Genomic DNA, 12,276 nt, shown 5'->3' on the forward strand with positions numbered 1-12,276 from the left:
AAACATTTGAAGGTTTTAATAATATACAATCGTATAACACACAAACAGGATAAATCTCTTTGGGATGTGGTGGCAGCTGCACTATCGTACTTCAGTGCTCTGATTAAACTAGAACCAAATGGGCATATAATACAAAGACAAATAAAGTCTAATATAATCTCCAAAGGCACTAAATGTAAACAATCTGTTTGAAAGGTGCTTCTTTCAAAAGTGTGTCAAATAATCCCCCAAATGAAAAAGGAACATTTGCCACCCAGTACTGCTTGTTCATAAAAAGCTGCCGAGGGGTTGAGTCTTTGCGTGTGTGCAGTTTTGAGAAATGCATGCATAAAGCATTGACATCTCCTATGTGTTATGCTAGTCGGTAGTCCCATGCTCTGTGCTCTCTCCCACTATGCTGAAGTCTCTGTTTTGAGATTTATGCTGTGTTCAAGTCTCTGTGTTGGGGTAAGATTTGACTGGGCTGGAAGGAGATTTGTCGGGGCTGGAGTGGGATTTGACTGGGCTGGAGGGGAAGGAGTCTGGGCTGCCAGGGGTTCTGATGGGAGATTTCCTCTTTCCGTTCCTCACCGTCAACTCCTCTTTGGGTTTAAAAATCAGGGGCACAAAGCCCTCTGCATCCCCTACCAGGACTATCCACAACGGACCTGGAACACACAGGAGACAGGAGTTTCAACTTTAAGAGACAGCTTATAAGACTTTAACTTACAGTATATAAAACCAGGAGAGTCATTGATTACATCCATTTATCCCTTCAAATAGATAGTACTAAGCTTTTCATCCAGCAAGTGTCTGCTAATCATTTCTACAGCTGTTTTTGAAGTACAGTAAACACAACATACGGCTCTCTCAGATTGCTGCAAAAACCCAAACAGTGAAACTCCTGAATGAAGTGGTGTCATAAATACTCTATAAATACTCTTGGAGTTGGAGGAGGCGTGCTGAGTGTGTATATTAGCAGAACTAACACAGGGAGGGCGTGGTGGGGCTGTAAGCTGCTTCTGTTTTAAACCTTTTAATCCACAGTAACCCTATAATCACTCTCATATTCAGCCTCTCCACCCATTAATTGAAGCACTCCGTTTACCACCAAATACTGTTGTTTAAAATGCATGTCCTTTTATGTGGAATGAAACAGAGACGTAATTATTTTGATATACAACATCTTGTCTGGTTAGTTGTAATAGCTGAGAAAAGCTCAGTAGTTCCTCAGTCTAGACTATGGGCTGAGGATATGGCGGTTATAGGCCTATTCTTATATGACTAGATTCCTGGAAACCTGAGGGAGAACGTTTTTTCTATCCCCGTCCACTCACACACAAACACTTCTGAGAAGACTACCCAATTTCATCGAGGCATGCCTAGATTGGGATGAGCCAATAATGGCAGTCTGCAGATTTGAATTGCGTTGATTCCTGTAATCAGGAAATCCGCCCGCTGTGTATGACGTCATATCGCTGAATCTACCTTTAATCTCAAATAACTGGTAGAATTAAGCCTGGGGTATACATAGTGAAAACAAAGACTCTCAAGCCTTAAGACTACAACCATGTGTTATTATTTGTATGGGGGAAGCCCATGGGCCAGATACGTACCATACACCATCTCTACTACAGTGAGGTTGAAGAGCTCCTGAAGAACCTTCAGACACAGCTTCCCCTCACACAGCAACACTGGCCTTCTCTCATCTATAAACACATTCTCAGACAGCTGCTTCTGCATGGAGGAGAGGGATGAGATCGAGAGAGAGAGAGAGAGAGGGCTAGTTAGTACAATTCTGACCTTCTCAAGAACACAGACAGTTATTGATGGATGCAACAGCAAGGCATCATTTCACAAATTGTGCTTTTATTCACTCTTTTAGGAAAACCATAATAGCACACACTGTGCTGTCAGCCTGCTGTCTATTATTAGCCAATGGTGGATTGCACACTGGAGTACATTAAAGTACGTCTCTACTGTATCTTCACCTTCGGACAAGGCCCACCAAGTTCAACATTAGCCATTTAATCTGACATCTGCTGAATGCTGAATCTGGGTGATTTATATACATAGAGTACGTTCCTTCGTGTGTCTAATAGTGATGGGGGAAAAATTATATATAGTTACATATCGCAATATTATTTCTGGACTCCAAGTATTGATTTGTAAATTTTTTTTGCTACTTTAGGTAGAGTTAGCTAGCGCTGGTCGGATGTACCTGAGCCAAAACTCCGGTATTTTTCATCCTATAGCTTGTTCTCCATCTTATTTTTAAATAGGGAGCCAAAACTGATCAAAACTATGTTTGGAACATAAAATCGCAAAAAAAAAAATCACAGTATTGAATCGCAATACATATATATTCGTAATGCATATCGTATCAGTACCTAGGTATCGTGATAATATTGTATTGTGAGGTCCCTGCCAATTCCCAGACCTAGTGTCTAACGTAACTTTATTATACAAAGGTGGGGCCTATAATTTCAATAAGTAAGGTCTTTCAATAAACATGCTTTTTTTTATGTGGCTCTGAAAATCTCCAGCTTTTGCAGACATAGAAATGAAATAGCCCAAATTAAGTCATATCTTGTAAGATGTCACCCCTACCTGACATGTAATGTTAATGTATGGAGGTTCACAGGCGTTGGGGTAACTAGTCCCCAGACCCTTTTTGCCGTTCCGGGTGAAATCCCTGATCTCTGTCAGACACTGTTGCACCTCAGAAAAACGAGAGAAAATCCTCTCCATGTTCTGAGACAGCTGCTCCAGGTTCCTCTCCTTCTCCCTGGGGGCCAAGGGGGTGGTTTTGGGCAGGGTGGGGAACTCTGTGTGGGGCTTATCCCTAGGGTTGTAGTATGGGGAGCAGGTTCGACTTGACTCCCTGCTAGCCTGTCCTGCCATGGAGAGCATCGTCATCCGGTTGACGGGTTCCATGTCGAAGTTTTCGACCGTAATGGAGGAAGCGTTAGAGTGAGGTTGGTCAGAGGGGCGACAGAGGTCAGAGTAGGGGAAGTCGACTGAGCTGGGCTCCGGGCTCCTCACCTCCTCCACCAGCCTCCTGTTGCTACTCCCTGGAGAATGGGACTGGATTACACCTCCTCCCGGCAGCACCAGCTCCTTAATCTCCACAATCTCCTGCTGCTCGTCCTTAGACAAGACATGCTTCGAGTGGCGTCTAATGGGGGATTCCCGGTTCGGGGAGGGAGACGCCGGGGTTCCTCCGTTGTAGACAATCTCCTTGGAGGCAAGGCGCAGGATGTATTTGTCCGTATTGGAGGAGGGGAGGAAGGCAGGGTCGTTGGACTTATGTATGCCAATCATGAGAAGCAACATCTTGTCACTAAGAAAGCAGATGCCTTTGGGCCTCTCGTTTTTCTGTAAGGAGATCTGCTGGACATTGGGCATGACGGACGGCGTGATGCAGTAGACCAGCACCATGCTACACGTGTTGGAGGCCACCGCCACCGTGGAACCTCTGGAGTCAAAGGCCATGATGTCCGGCACCAGGATCCCAGGGATGCTGATCTTACTGGTGCTGGTGACTTTCCGTTCGTAGGTGACCAGGATAAGGTGGGATGAATCTTGTCCGGAGCCAGTCAGGTGGTCCCTGCGGCGCAGGTGTATGAGTGGACTAGGGTCTGAGCGCCGGTGCTTGGCCAGGAGGTGGGTGAGGTCCATAGGGCCGCCGGAGGCTGAGCAGGAGAGGTAGGACCTCTCAGAGTCAAAGGACCTCCTGCGGGGGTCTATACAACCGTCCTCGTCCAACATCACCATAGGAGAAGAATGTCCAGGTAGGGAGGACTCTGAATCTGAGGACACGTCGAATGCTATGCCAGCATTCAGCCCGCAGATCCTATCCAGAGGCAGCTCTGTAGCTACTGCCACCTGGGCCTCGCCTGTCGACTCGATGGCACAGATGTACCCGCCCACGTCAAAGATGGGGCAGAAGGAGCAGGCTAAAAGACTCTTCTGAACATCATTATAGATGTAGGAGTGAAGGGCGCTTCCTATAGCCAAAACCAACCGGGTGCCATCTTTGGTCCAGCAGGCACAGTGGATGAGTCCACTGCCTTTAATATCAGCCTTGACTCTACGGTTGTCCACGCGGACGCAGAACAGCACAGAGGCGTCTTTCTTAGTGAGGACAGAAAGGATGTCCATCTTGGGATGCCAGACACATCCCTCAGACAGCAGGGGGAATGGTTCACTCATCTCACAGGTCTGAGTGCAGAGCAGCTTGTTCTGTTCCAGAGCGCTGAGCTGCAGCGTCCACACTGTGACATGTTTCTTGTGTTGGACGGCCAACAGGGCAGGAGCGCCGGAACAGCACAGAGGGCCCCAGGAGAGGCCGAAGACATGCTCAAATTGACCGATGACGTTGGTGTCGCCGAATTTGACTTCGCAGTTGGCGTAGTAGAGGGAGGTGAGGCAGACCTGCTTCCCGTCAGTCCAGGCTATTCCGTGGACGGGGTGGATGGCTTGGTGTAGCGTGTTCAGACCTGACCTCAGCAACTTGGCTTTGCCCAGTTCCATACTGACAGCCAAGCAAGTACAGACTAATCCAAACAGAGAGAGAAACAATGATCAGTGACATTGATTAAAGAAGAAACAATCACTAATTCAATAGCATTGATGAGAGCAGAGGATATCGGTCATGAGGATTTTGCTGTGCAGAAGACTAGTTCCAGCTACCTTGACTGCCATCCCACACTAAGAATAGGACAAGCCTCTCTTGTCCTGTGCCTCTGGCGACGTGAATCCCTAATCCCCTCTGCCTGAGGGTTACACCCCATGGCCAGGCCAGAGCTGAGCTGATTAGTCCAAATGACCTTAGCCATGCAGATCTGGTAGGTTAAATTACACACCAGTTGTCAAGGCTTTACAGAGGAACTGATATCAGTGTTGTTGTTGTGATGTCAAACTGTATTATTAGCTGGCTAGCTAACTAAGCTAGAAGTAGAGCTAATCACTTTTGGCAGGCAAATTTGACCTTAGCCTGGATTTGGGTACGAGGCTATCCGTGTTAACATTAAATCTTCAGGTAGCCCATTATTGGACAAAATGAGCCTAATGTTACTCCTTAGTCCAAGGACCTTACAACTTCTGTTTAAAGGGTGAATTGACTCAAAGCCAAAACAGCCAAATACGCCATCTAAACGTGAAACGATTCTCAATTGCGGTACGGTTCTAGAAACATAAATCCCTCTACTTTCATATCATATGAAAATAATTTCACAAATGCAAAATACACACTTACTGTACACCACAGGAGGCTGCTGAGGGGAGAACGGCTTATAATAATGGCCGGAAAGGAGCAAATGGAATGGCATCGAACATCTGGAAACTATGTGTTTGATGTATTAGTTACCATTCCACTAATTCCGCTGCAGTCATTACCACGAGCTCGTTCTCCCCAATTAAGGTGCCACCAACCTCCTGTGCTGTTCACTGTTTTAACCGGTTTTTAACACAGTTGCAGCCGACAGTATTTTTCAGTGACAACACATTTGTTGCGTCTGTCTTCTGTTTACACACAAGTGTTCGGAGACGCAGAATAAAGCTAATTGGCCATGTGGGAACCCTAACCCTATAATGCTGCATAACAATTTTACCTTTTTTTTTTTTTAAATTACTTCTACCGATATGAAAGATAAGGTCCTTATGCACCCATAAACCGTACCGCAAGCGATGCGTGTTAATGCTCAGACCGAGCATCGCGACTCTTAACAAAACTCCCTCCTACAGAAGACGCCTTTCGTCCAATGATTTATGTGTAATGGAACGGAGTCATGATCAAGGGCTAGGTCTTCAGGTAGGTTAATACTTTGTGCTAGCTACAATTACAGTGTCATATTACAGCAAAGATCTGCTGTTGTCAACTGCAATATAGGCCACAAAGCTAGCTACTCAACAATATTAGAAAATAATTTACCTGACTTAGTAACTGGATAGCTACAGTAGCTGTAATGTTTTGGGGCTGGCCAGCTAATAACGTACACGGGTAGCTAACATTAGCTAGCTAAATACATTAGGTACAAGCTAACTAGTGAAGTAGCTTTATAGCGAATACGTTCTTTAGTCACGAAATTCTATGCACAGACGTGTCATTACATGCCTCGATTGTCTTGTCAAACCATGAACCTTGATCACATTTCCCAAGTTGATTTCACTTTTCCCGGGGTGAAAGTTGCTTTCGTGAACTGGAATTGAATGACGAGGCAATACAAAAGCATTATGGGACTTGAGGTTTATGGGAAGTCTGGTTTATTTCATGTGTTGACCACTTGGGGCCGTCTTGTCCACAGTCAGTGCCAGGTCAGAGCTCAGTCACAGCTCTGTCCACTGCACTGCTTAGCCGCTGTACATTTTGTGTCCCCCAAAACTGACACAGAGGACGAGATTTGAGTCGAGGTTGCGTATCTCATGCTAAGTTTTTTTCACATTCTTGTAATACATGGCTTGTTCGACATTGCAGCCGACAGTGCAGGCGACTGCCGACTTACTGATCTACAAATCACCTCGCGTCATAAATAAGGACTCATTATTATTTGTAGATCAGTCAGTCAGTGACAATTTACCCATGATACATAACGGTTTTGATCCTCTTGAACACGGCCACATTCTTGCATTTCTCAGACTTGAGAGAGTAGTCGATCAGTGGTCGGCATTGCTGGAGCTTGCATGCACCTTTTAGCCACCGAATTAGACTAGACACCAAACCTGCTTTATTTTATGCTTTAGCAACCACCGTCGCTTTTTATTATAATGGGTGTTGAAATCGAAACAATATCCCCAGGAGATGGTAAGTTTTTTTTGCTAAATTTGATTTTGGATCGTTATCTGCTGCGTTTGTTTATTTATTTAGCTAGCTAGCCATTATGAAATTGTGGGAGATTATGTATTATTATTAGCATGATGCTGTGGGAACGTTTAATGGATTTACAGCCAGTGCAAAGTATTTAGTTGCATGTTTATTACATACTCCACAACGTGGGCTACATTTATTTCTCAAGCCCCATACATGTTCCTCGGTGATCCAGCTTTTGTCAAATTAACGTCAGATTTGACTTTTCGTAGCAGGTTAGGATAATTCACGTAGCTGGTTAGGAGAAGTAAGTTAAGGTAAGAAAAATGGTTAGGGTTAATTTGACAAAAGCTGGACCCCTTTTAGCCATGACCCTCTCACACTCACACAAATATCGTTCTAGAACTCTCGGCATTATCACCAGCCTTCTTCTCAGTCCAGCCCCTTCTAGTGGGATTGCTGCTGTTATCTGTATTATCACAGACTTTAAATATTATTCTGATATTATGCAGTGTGTATGTTGTTAGCAAAAGGAATAAGATATTGTAACTTCCAATGATTTGTTTTGATGTAACAACATTTCATAAAGAGTGCATGCCATGATTAGGACACATCCTATTATTACAATGTCTGCCACACACACACACACACACACACACACACACACACACACACACACACACACACACACACACACACACACACACACACACACACACTACATTCTACTAAATATTGTTTGTTTTCTTTTCAACAGCAAGGACTTTCCCAAAGAAGGGCCAGACGTGTGTTGTTCATTATACAGGTAAAGAGTGTGTGACAAAAGAGCATCTGGTTGGGAAATGAATGTTTTGTTTTTCACTAGGTGGGTCATTCTCTGCCTGGGGGTTGTCTCCCAGACAACCAGGTCAGACAGACAGGAAAGAGGAAGTAAATGTCAACATTCCGTTTTGGTGATTACACATTTATTACATGTTTATAATGTGTATATGGCATGTAGGGCTAACCCCATTTAGTCGACTGGTCGATTGTTTGGTCGATAGGCTGTTGGCAGACCGATATTTCTTTACTCGAGCAGTAGCAAAAAAATTAAAATAATCATGGCGTACAAGACACCTGTCCTATTTGCGCCTGTCTGAGTGGACTAATCCATTGTGGAGGCCGTGGGGATGGCACAGTCCAGCACTCTAAGGCATGTGCTACTGAAGTTGTATATGGTTAAGGACAATGGTGCAACACTAATAAAAATAATATTATTTTATAACAAATGCACTTTCTCCCGCGTTTGATAGCGGTCGCTGTCCCCGGTTCTGAAACATCAGTTGTTGGCGCCTTTTTTTTAGACCATGTTGCTATGTGCATAATAGTAAAGTTAACCAGCATATTGGTGTTGAGAACAATGCGGCGGAGGCAGCAGCAGAGTTAGGAGACAAGAAAACAGCCCTTGCCTTAATTCTGTAAGAAAAGTGAGGAGAGAGGAAACCCCAACTTAATTAGGTCTATAATCATTAGCCTAACTGTTAAATGTGCCTGGCTTTATAAATCATCCATATATATCTACAGAAATAAGACAGATCCTGCTTCTGTTGCCTGTTTGAGTGTTTGTTTAATAGCCTACTGATTCCGTGAGCACCAAGCCTCACGCAACACAACATTTCGGATGAACAGTTTCACAAATTCGGCTGTTTTTAATATTTGCAATGCTCTAATAAAAGCTTTACACTTTTTTTCCCTTAAGAACAGCCTCTCTGGTATTACTTATAATTTATTTAAGGTTGTTTACACTGTTCCAAATTGTCAGCAAAATAATTTTGATAATAATAATAACCCTCCCTTTTCTTGATCACTTCCTTATTGTTATTATTACTATTATTATTATTATGATCATCATTTTAATAATAAGTAATGTAATTATCATTAGTAGGCTTAGTAGTTTATAGCAGCCTTGTATAACTACCATCGAGCTGTAGGCCTAAAAGCGCATCCTGTTTAGTCTTAATACCGTAACGTACTTAGGCCTATATTTCAATACTTATATAGGCTACTGTGTCAATCAATCATTCATTCGTTCATGTGATCACACAGCATATGAGTCATTCATGATTTGAAATGCAATCAAGCATTTTAGTTTTAAAATAAAATAACAAAGCTACCCTTGAAAAATTAGCATAAACAATAAATAAACCGTTCCATTTCGGCAATTGCATTCAGAAATGTATGTGACTGTTTTTAGTCTTTGCTGTAATAAAGGCTTTACAAAAAAAATTAAAACGTTAGAGACTCTCTGGTATGCTTTTAATTTATTAAGTGTTGTTTACATTGTTCCAAACGGTCAGAAAAATTATATTGTACTCTAACAGCACCTGTTTGGCACACATAATATGCCCGCAGCGCATGCTCCTTACCTTTTTTCCCCTTGATCTCCAGTAGGCTATTTTCCACAACTAGTCAAATGTATTCCACACATCTGACTTCCCCTTTACCTCCTGAGCAACCAGTGAACATTCCTCCGTTTCAAATGTATTTGTCACGTCCTCTGCATCCATTTTGCTGTCACGTGTGTTACGGTGTTCGGAGTTTGTTATAACCAATTTATGGTTATGATATGCTATAGGTCCTATTGGTCACGTGCATGCAAGCATGCATGTGTCACGTAAAGAGAGCAAGGGTTGAGGGAATAGGGAATGTTTTTCCTAAACAAATGAGGGATTTCGGTAACAAAACTTGTATCAGAAATGGCTGTAATTATGTTGCAGCTTCAGCAACATGGACAGCGCAATAAACACTGTTGATGTTCTGTGGTGGTCGCTGCAGCAGGGAGGAGAGAGAGACAACGGGTGCTAGTCACAGTCACTCGCTGTCATTTTCTTTTTTACACAGTCTGAGCCCTGCCCGGCACAATTGCAGTCGGACTCCCTCTAGTCATTTGTGTGTCTTAATTATTTAATCAAACAGAGCGCTTAAAGCATTACACAAGCTCAGTGCATATAGTTGATTTGATTAAAACACAGGATGTGTCTATAAGGATTTTTTTTAAAAACATTTCAACCATTCGATTGCTCGAATGAACAGATGACTCTCGGTCGACCAAGATTTTTTTTAGTCGGGGACAGCCCTAATGGCGTGTGTGTTGAGGTAACCAGACGTCCCCGATTTCCGGGGACAGTCTCCGAATTGCTAGAGTTGTCCCCGGAAATGTCCCCAATTAACACGCAGAAAAAAAAGCAACTGAAGTTAAATTGAGGCTGATATTTCAATAATCATAACACTGTATCCAATCAGATTTGCATGTAAAAAGTGTCTATCCCTGTACCCAACTTGTTTAAAGCCGCAGATCTTTTATGAGAACGTATGAACAGTGATACATTGTAAACACCGCATGAACAACCATTCCGATGGCCAGAAAAGTCCATCTAACAGCACAGGCTACCAAACTTCGGTGATTAAAAAATTACTAGATAGGCTAAGATTAAGAAAACTGTGAAGTGGTAATCCATTTCTGGTCACCTTAGTGTGTGTGTGTGTGTGTGTGTGTGTGTGTGTGTGTGCGCCAGTTAATGTCTTCTTTGAAGACATGGCTGGAACTCTACTACAAGTGAAGTTTAATACACCTTTAATGTTTGGTGGTGATCAATGTTCCAGCCATGAGCGCAAACTTGAATGTTGTGAAAATTCTGTGCAACTTTGGCGTGCATTTACTGTGAACACTGAGGCTGTACCCACTTTAAGTTAGTTATAACAGTGGCAAGTAGGCTACTGTGGCTATTTGATCATAATGTAGGCTTATCAGAGTGGCCTACCATCAAAAACAATGGTGAAAATGGATCCCATAACATTTTTACATGGAAATAGCTGTTCTATCATTCAGCCTACAGTAGCAGCCAATGTGTGGTGTTCAATGTAGGCCTACATTCCGAGACTTTTGGAAAAAAATATGCAGGGCTTGGCATTAACCCATTTATCCACTTGTCCTTCAGACAAGGAGGTGACTGAAAATGTGTTGTTTGATGCAAGAAACCACTTTACAAAATAAAGTTCATTTTTATTCCCATACCATTATTACAGAGAATCAGACAAATTATGCTACCCTCTGCCTATTGGCTACTTAGCTTATTCAAGCCTGTCTCAAAATACAACACTGCCCCTTTAAGACTGACAAAATGCTCTTTACCTGACTTTCTTTTCAAAGATGGCTAGAAATGCACGTTTTATGCTCATGTAGGAAGCAACCACTCACACAATGCTGACTAGAAATTAGCTATAACTGGGCTAATAATTCACTAACTAGCAAAGAATATGAACAAATGTGCACATGAGGCTACATGCAGCTCTCACTTTGATCTCAAAACAAGCGCATCTACTCACGACCACTCATGCTGTAAACTGTCCAGTTCAAAGTAAATGGCATAGATCCATATATGGTGTCCCCTGTAGCTCAGTTGGTAGAGCATGGCGCTTGCAACGCCAGGGTTGTGGATTCGTTTCCCACGGGGGGCCAGTATGAAAATGTATGCATTCACTAACTGTAAGTCACTCTGGGTAAGAGCATCTGCTAAATGACTAAAATGTAGAAATGTAAATATGGCAATGGTCTATTTGCATATAGGGATACTGCAGCTCTGATTGGTTATGCCGCTCCGGTCTGTAGAGTACAGGCTGAGTCAGTGCCTGTCAATGCAATAGAATCCTACTCCGGTGCGTTCTGCCTACAAGAAAATCTCTTGCATAGTTAGTTTTGTGCACTAATAAGTCTTGCATAGTTCGTTTTGTTTCGGTATGTTGCATTGAAAGTGGCTAATATTGGCAATTCCCACAGTAGAGGGAAACGTTGATAGTGTTAACTAAAGGGGAAAACTAGAAAGTTGAGAAGTTCAATCTCGTGCTTCTCTGCGCAGCAGTCCCGGGAACATTGGTGGTGATACATTTAAAGCTCAACACTTTGTCATTATGTCGAGTGATTGATTGCCATTTGGTATATTGTAGCCCAGAAGGCGAGAGTGGTAGGCTACTGGTATTAATGAAGACATAGGTTACTGGCCCTGTTCCTTCTCTGAGTTGAGTTTTTTGCAGATCAGTGAGAGAGAGAGAGGGAGGGGAGAGACAGACAGACCAAGATAGATAGTGAGAGGGAGAAAGAGATATAAATATGACTGTGCTCAGGCCTAGTCTCCTTCAGTACTCTATATTAAGGCCTGCGGTGCTGCTGTCTGCAGGGAAGTTGACCCTATTACTGGTGCACGAATGCTAAATCTGCATCTCTCCATAATGCCAACCATGTTGAAGAATGAGTCTTTTGTGTCAAACCCACTCTGGAAGGAGATTAGTTAACATGTGCTTCGTTAGACCAAAGAGATAAAAACCTTTGAGCTGAGTATACTAAAATCCATCACGTGCCACACTGCAAAGTGAAGTTTCAACTCACAGAAGTTGATGTCTGGCCCAAAGATGATCACGTCACGTCACATGTAAATGGTTTTGGTAATTGAAAT

The 12,276-nt window shown here is 43.0% G+C and overlaps 2 protein-coding genes across 3 annotated transcripts in view; one reads left to right on the forward strand and one right to left on the reverse strand.

Annotated features, from left to right (window-relative positions):
- wdcp (WD repeat and coiled coil containing) lies at positions 1–6,077 on the reverse strand. The gene is made up of 4 exons (XM_084149302.1): positions 5,915–6,077; positions 2,590–4,538; positions 1,596–1,716; positions 1–647 (listed from the first exon to the last, which is right to left on the reverse strand). The coding sequence occupies exons 2-4, from the start codon at positions 4,513–4,515 to the stop codon at positions 430–432; spliced, it is 2,265 nt and encodes a 754-aa protein (XP_084005428.1). The 5' UTR covers positions 4,516–4,538; positions 5,915–6,077; the 3' UTR covers positions 1–429.
- Positions 5,454–12,276, forward strand: part of fkbp1b (FKBP prolyl isomerase 1B) — a 23,805-nt gene continuing 16,982 nt past the window's right edge. The window contains exons 1-2 of one of the 2 annotated variants that reach the window (XM_084149304.1): positions 5,454–5,794; positions 7,545–7,592. Coding sequence is in view for 1 of the 2 variants with exons in the window: in XM_084149303.1 (XP_084005429.1) it covers positions 6,748–6,784; positions 7,545–7,592 (85 nt within the window). In the remaining variant the exon portion in view is untranslated. Of the gene's footprint in view, positions 5,795–6,616; positions 6,785–7,544; positions 7,593–12,276 lie in introns of those variants that run through there. The other variant, XM_084149303.1, reaches the window with a different exon arrangement.

This window comes from Coregonus lavaretus (genome assembly GCF_964263955.1).
Source record: "Coregonus lavaretus genome assembly, chromosome: 31".
Lineage (NCBI taxonomy): Eukaryota > Metazoa > Chordata > Actinopteri > Salmoniformes > Salmonidae > Coregonus > Coregonus lavaretus.

What these genes read in the sequence shown, in the direction of transcription:
- wdcp (XM_084149302.1), bottom strand. Translation starts at nt 4,515, where the DNA reads ATGGAACTGGGCAAAGCCAAGTTGCTGAGGTCAGGTCTGAACACGCTA. An exon ending in ACATTAACATTACATGTCAG is followed by an intron (nt 1,717 to 2,589) that starts GTAGGGGTGACA and finishes TCCTCCATGCAG; the next exon opens with AAGCAGCTGTCTGAGAATGT. An exon ending in TGTAGTAGAGATGGTGTATG is followed by an intron (nt 648 to 1,595) that starts GTACGTATCTGG and finishes TGTGTGTTCCAG; the next exon opens with GTCCGTTGTGGATAGTCCTG.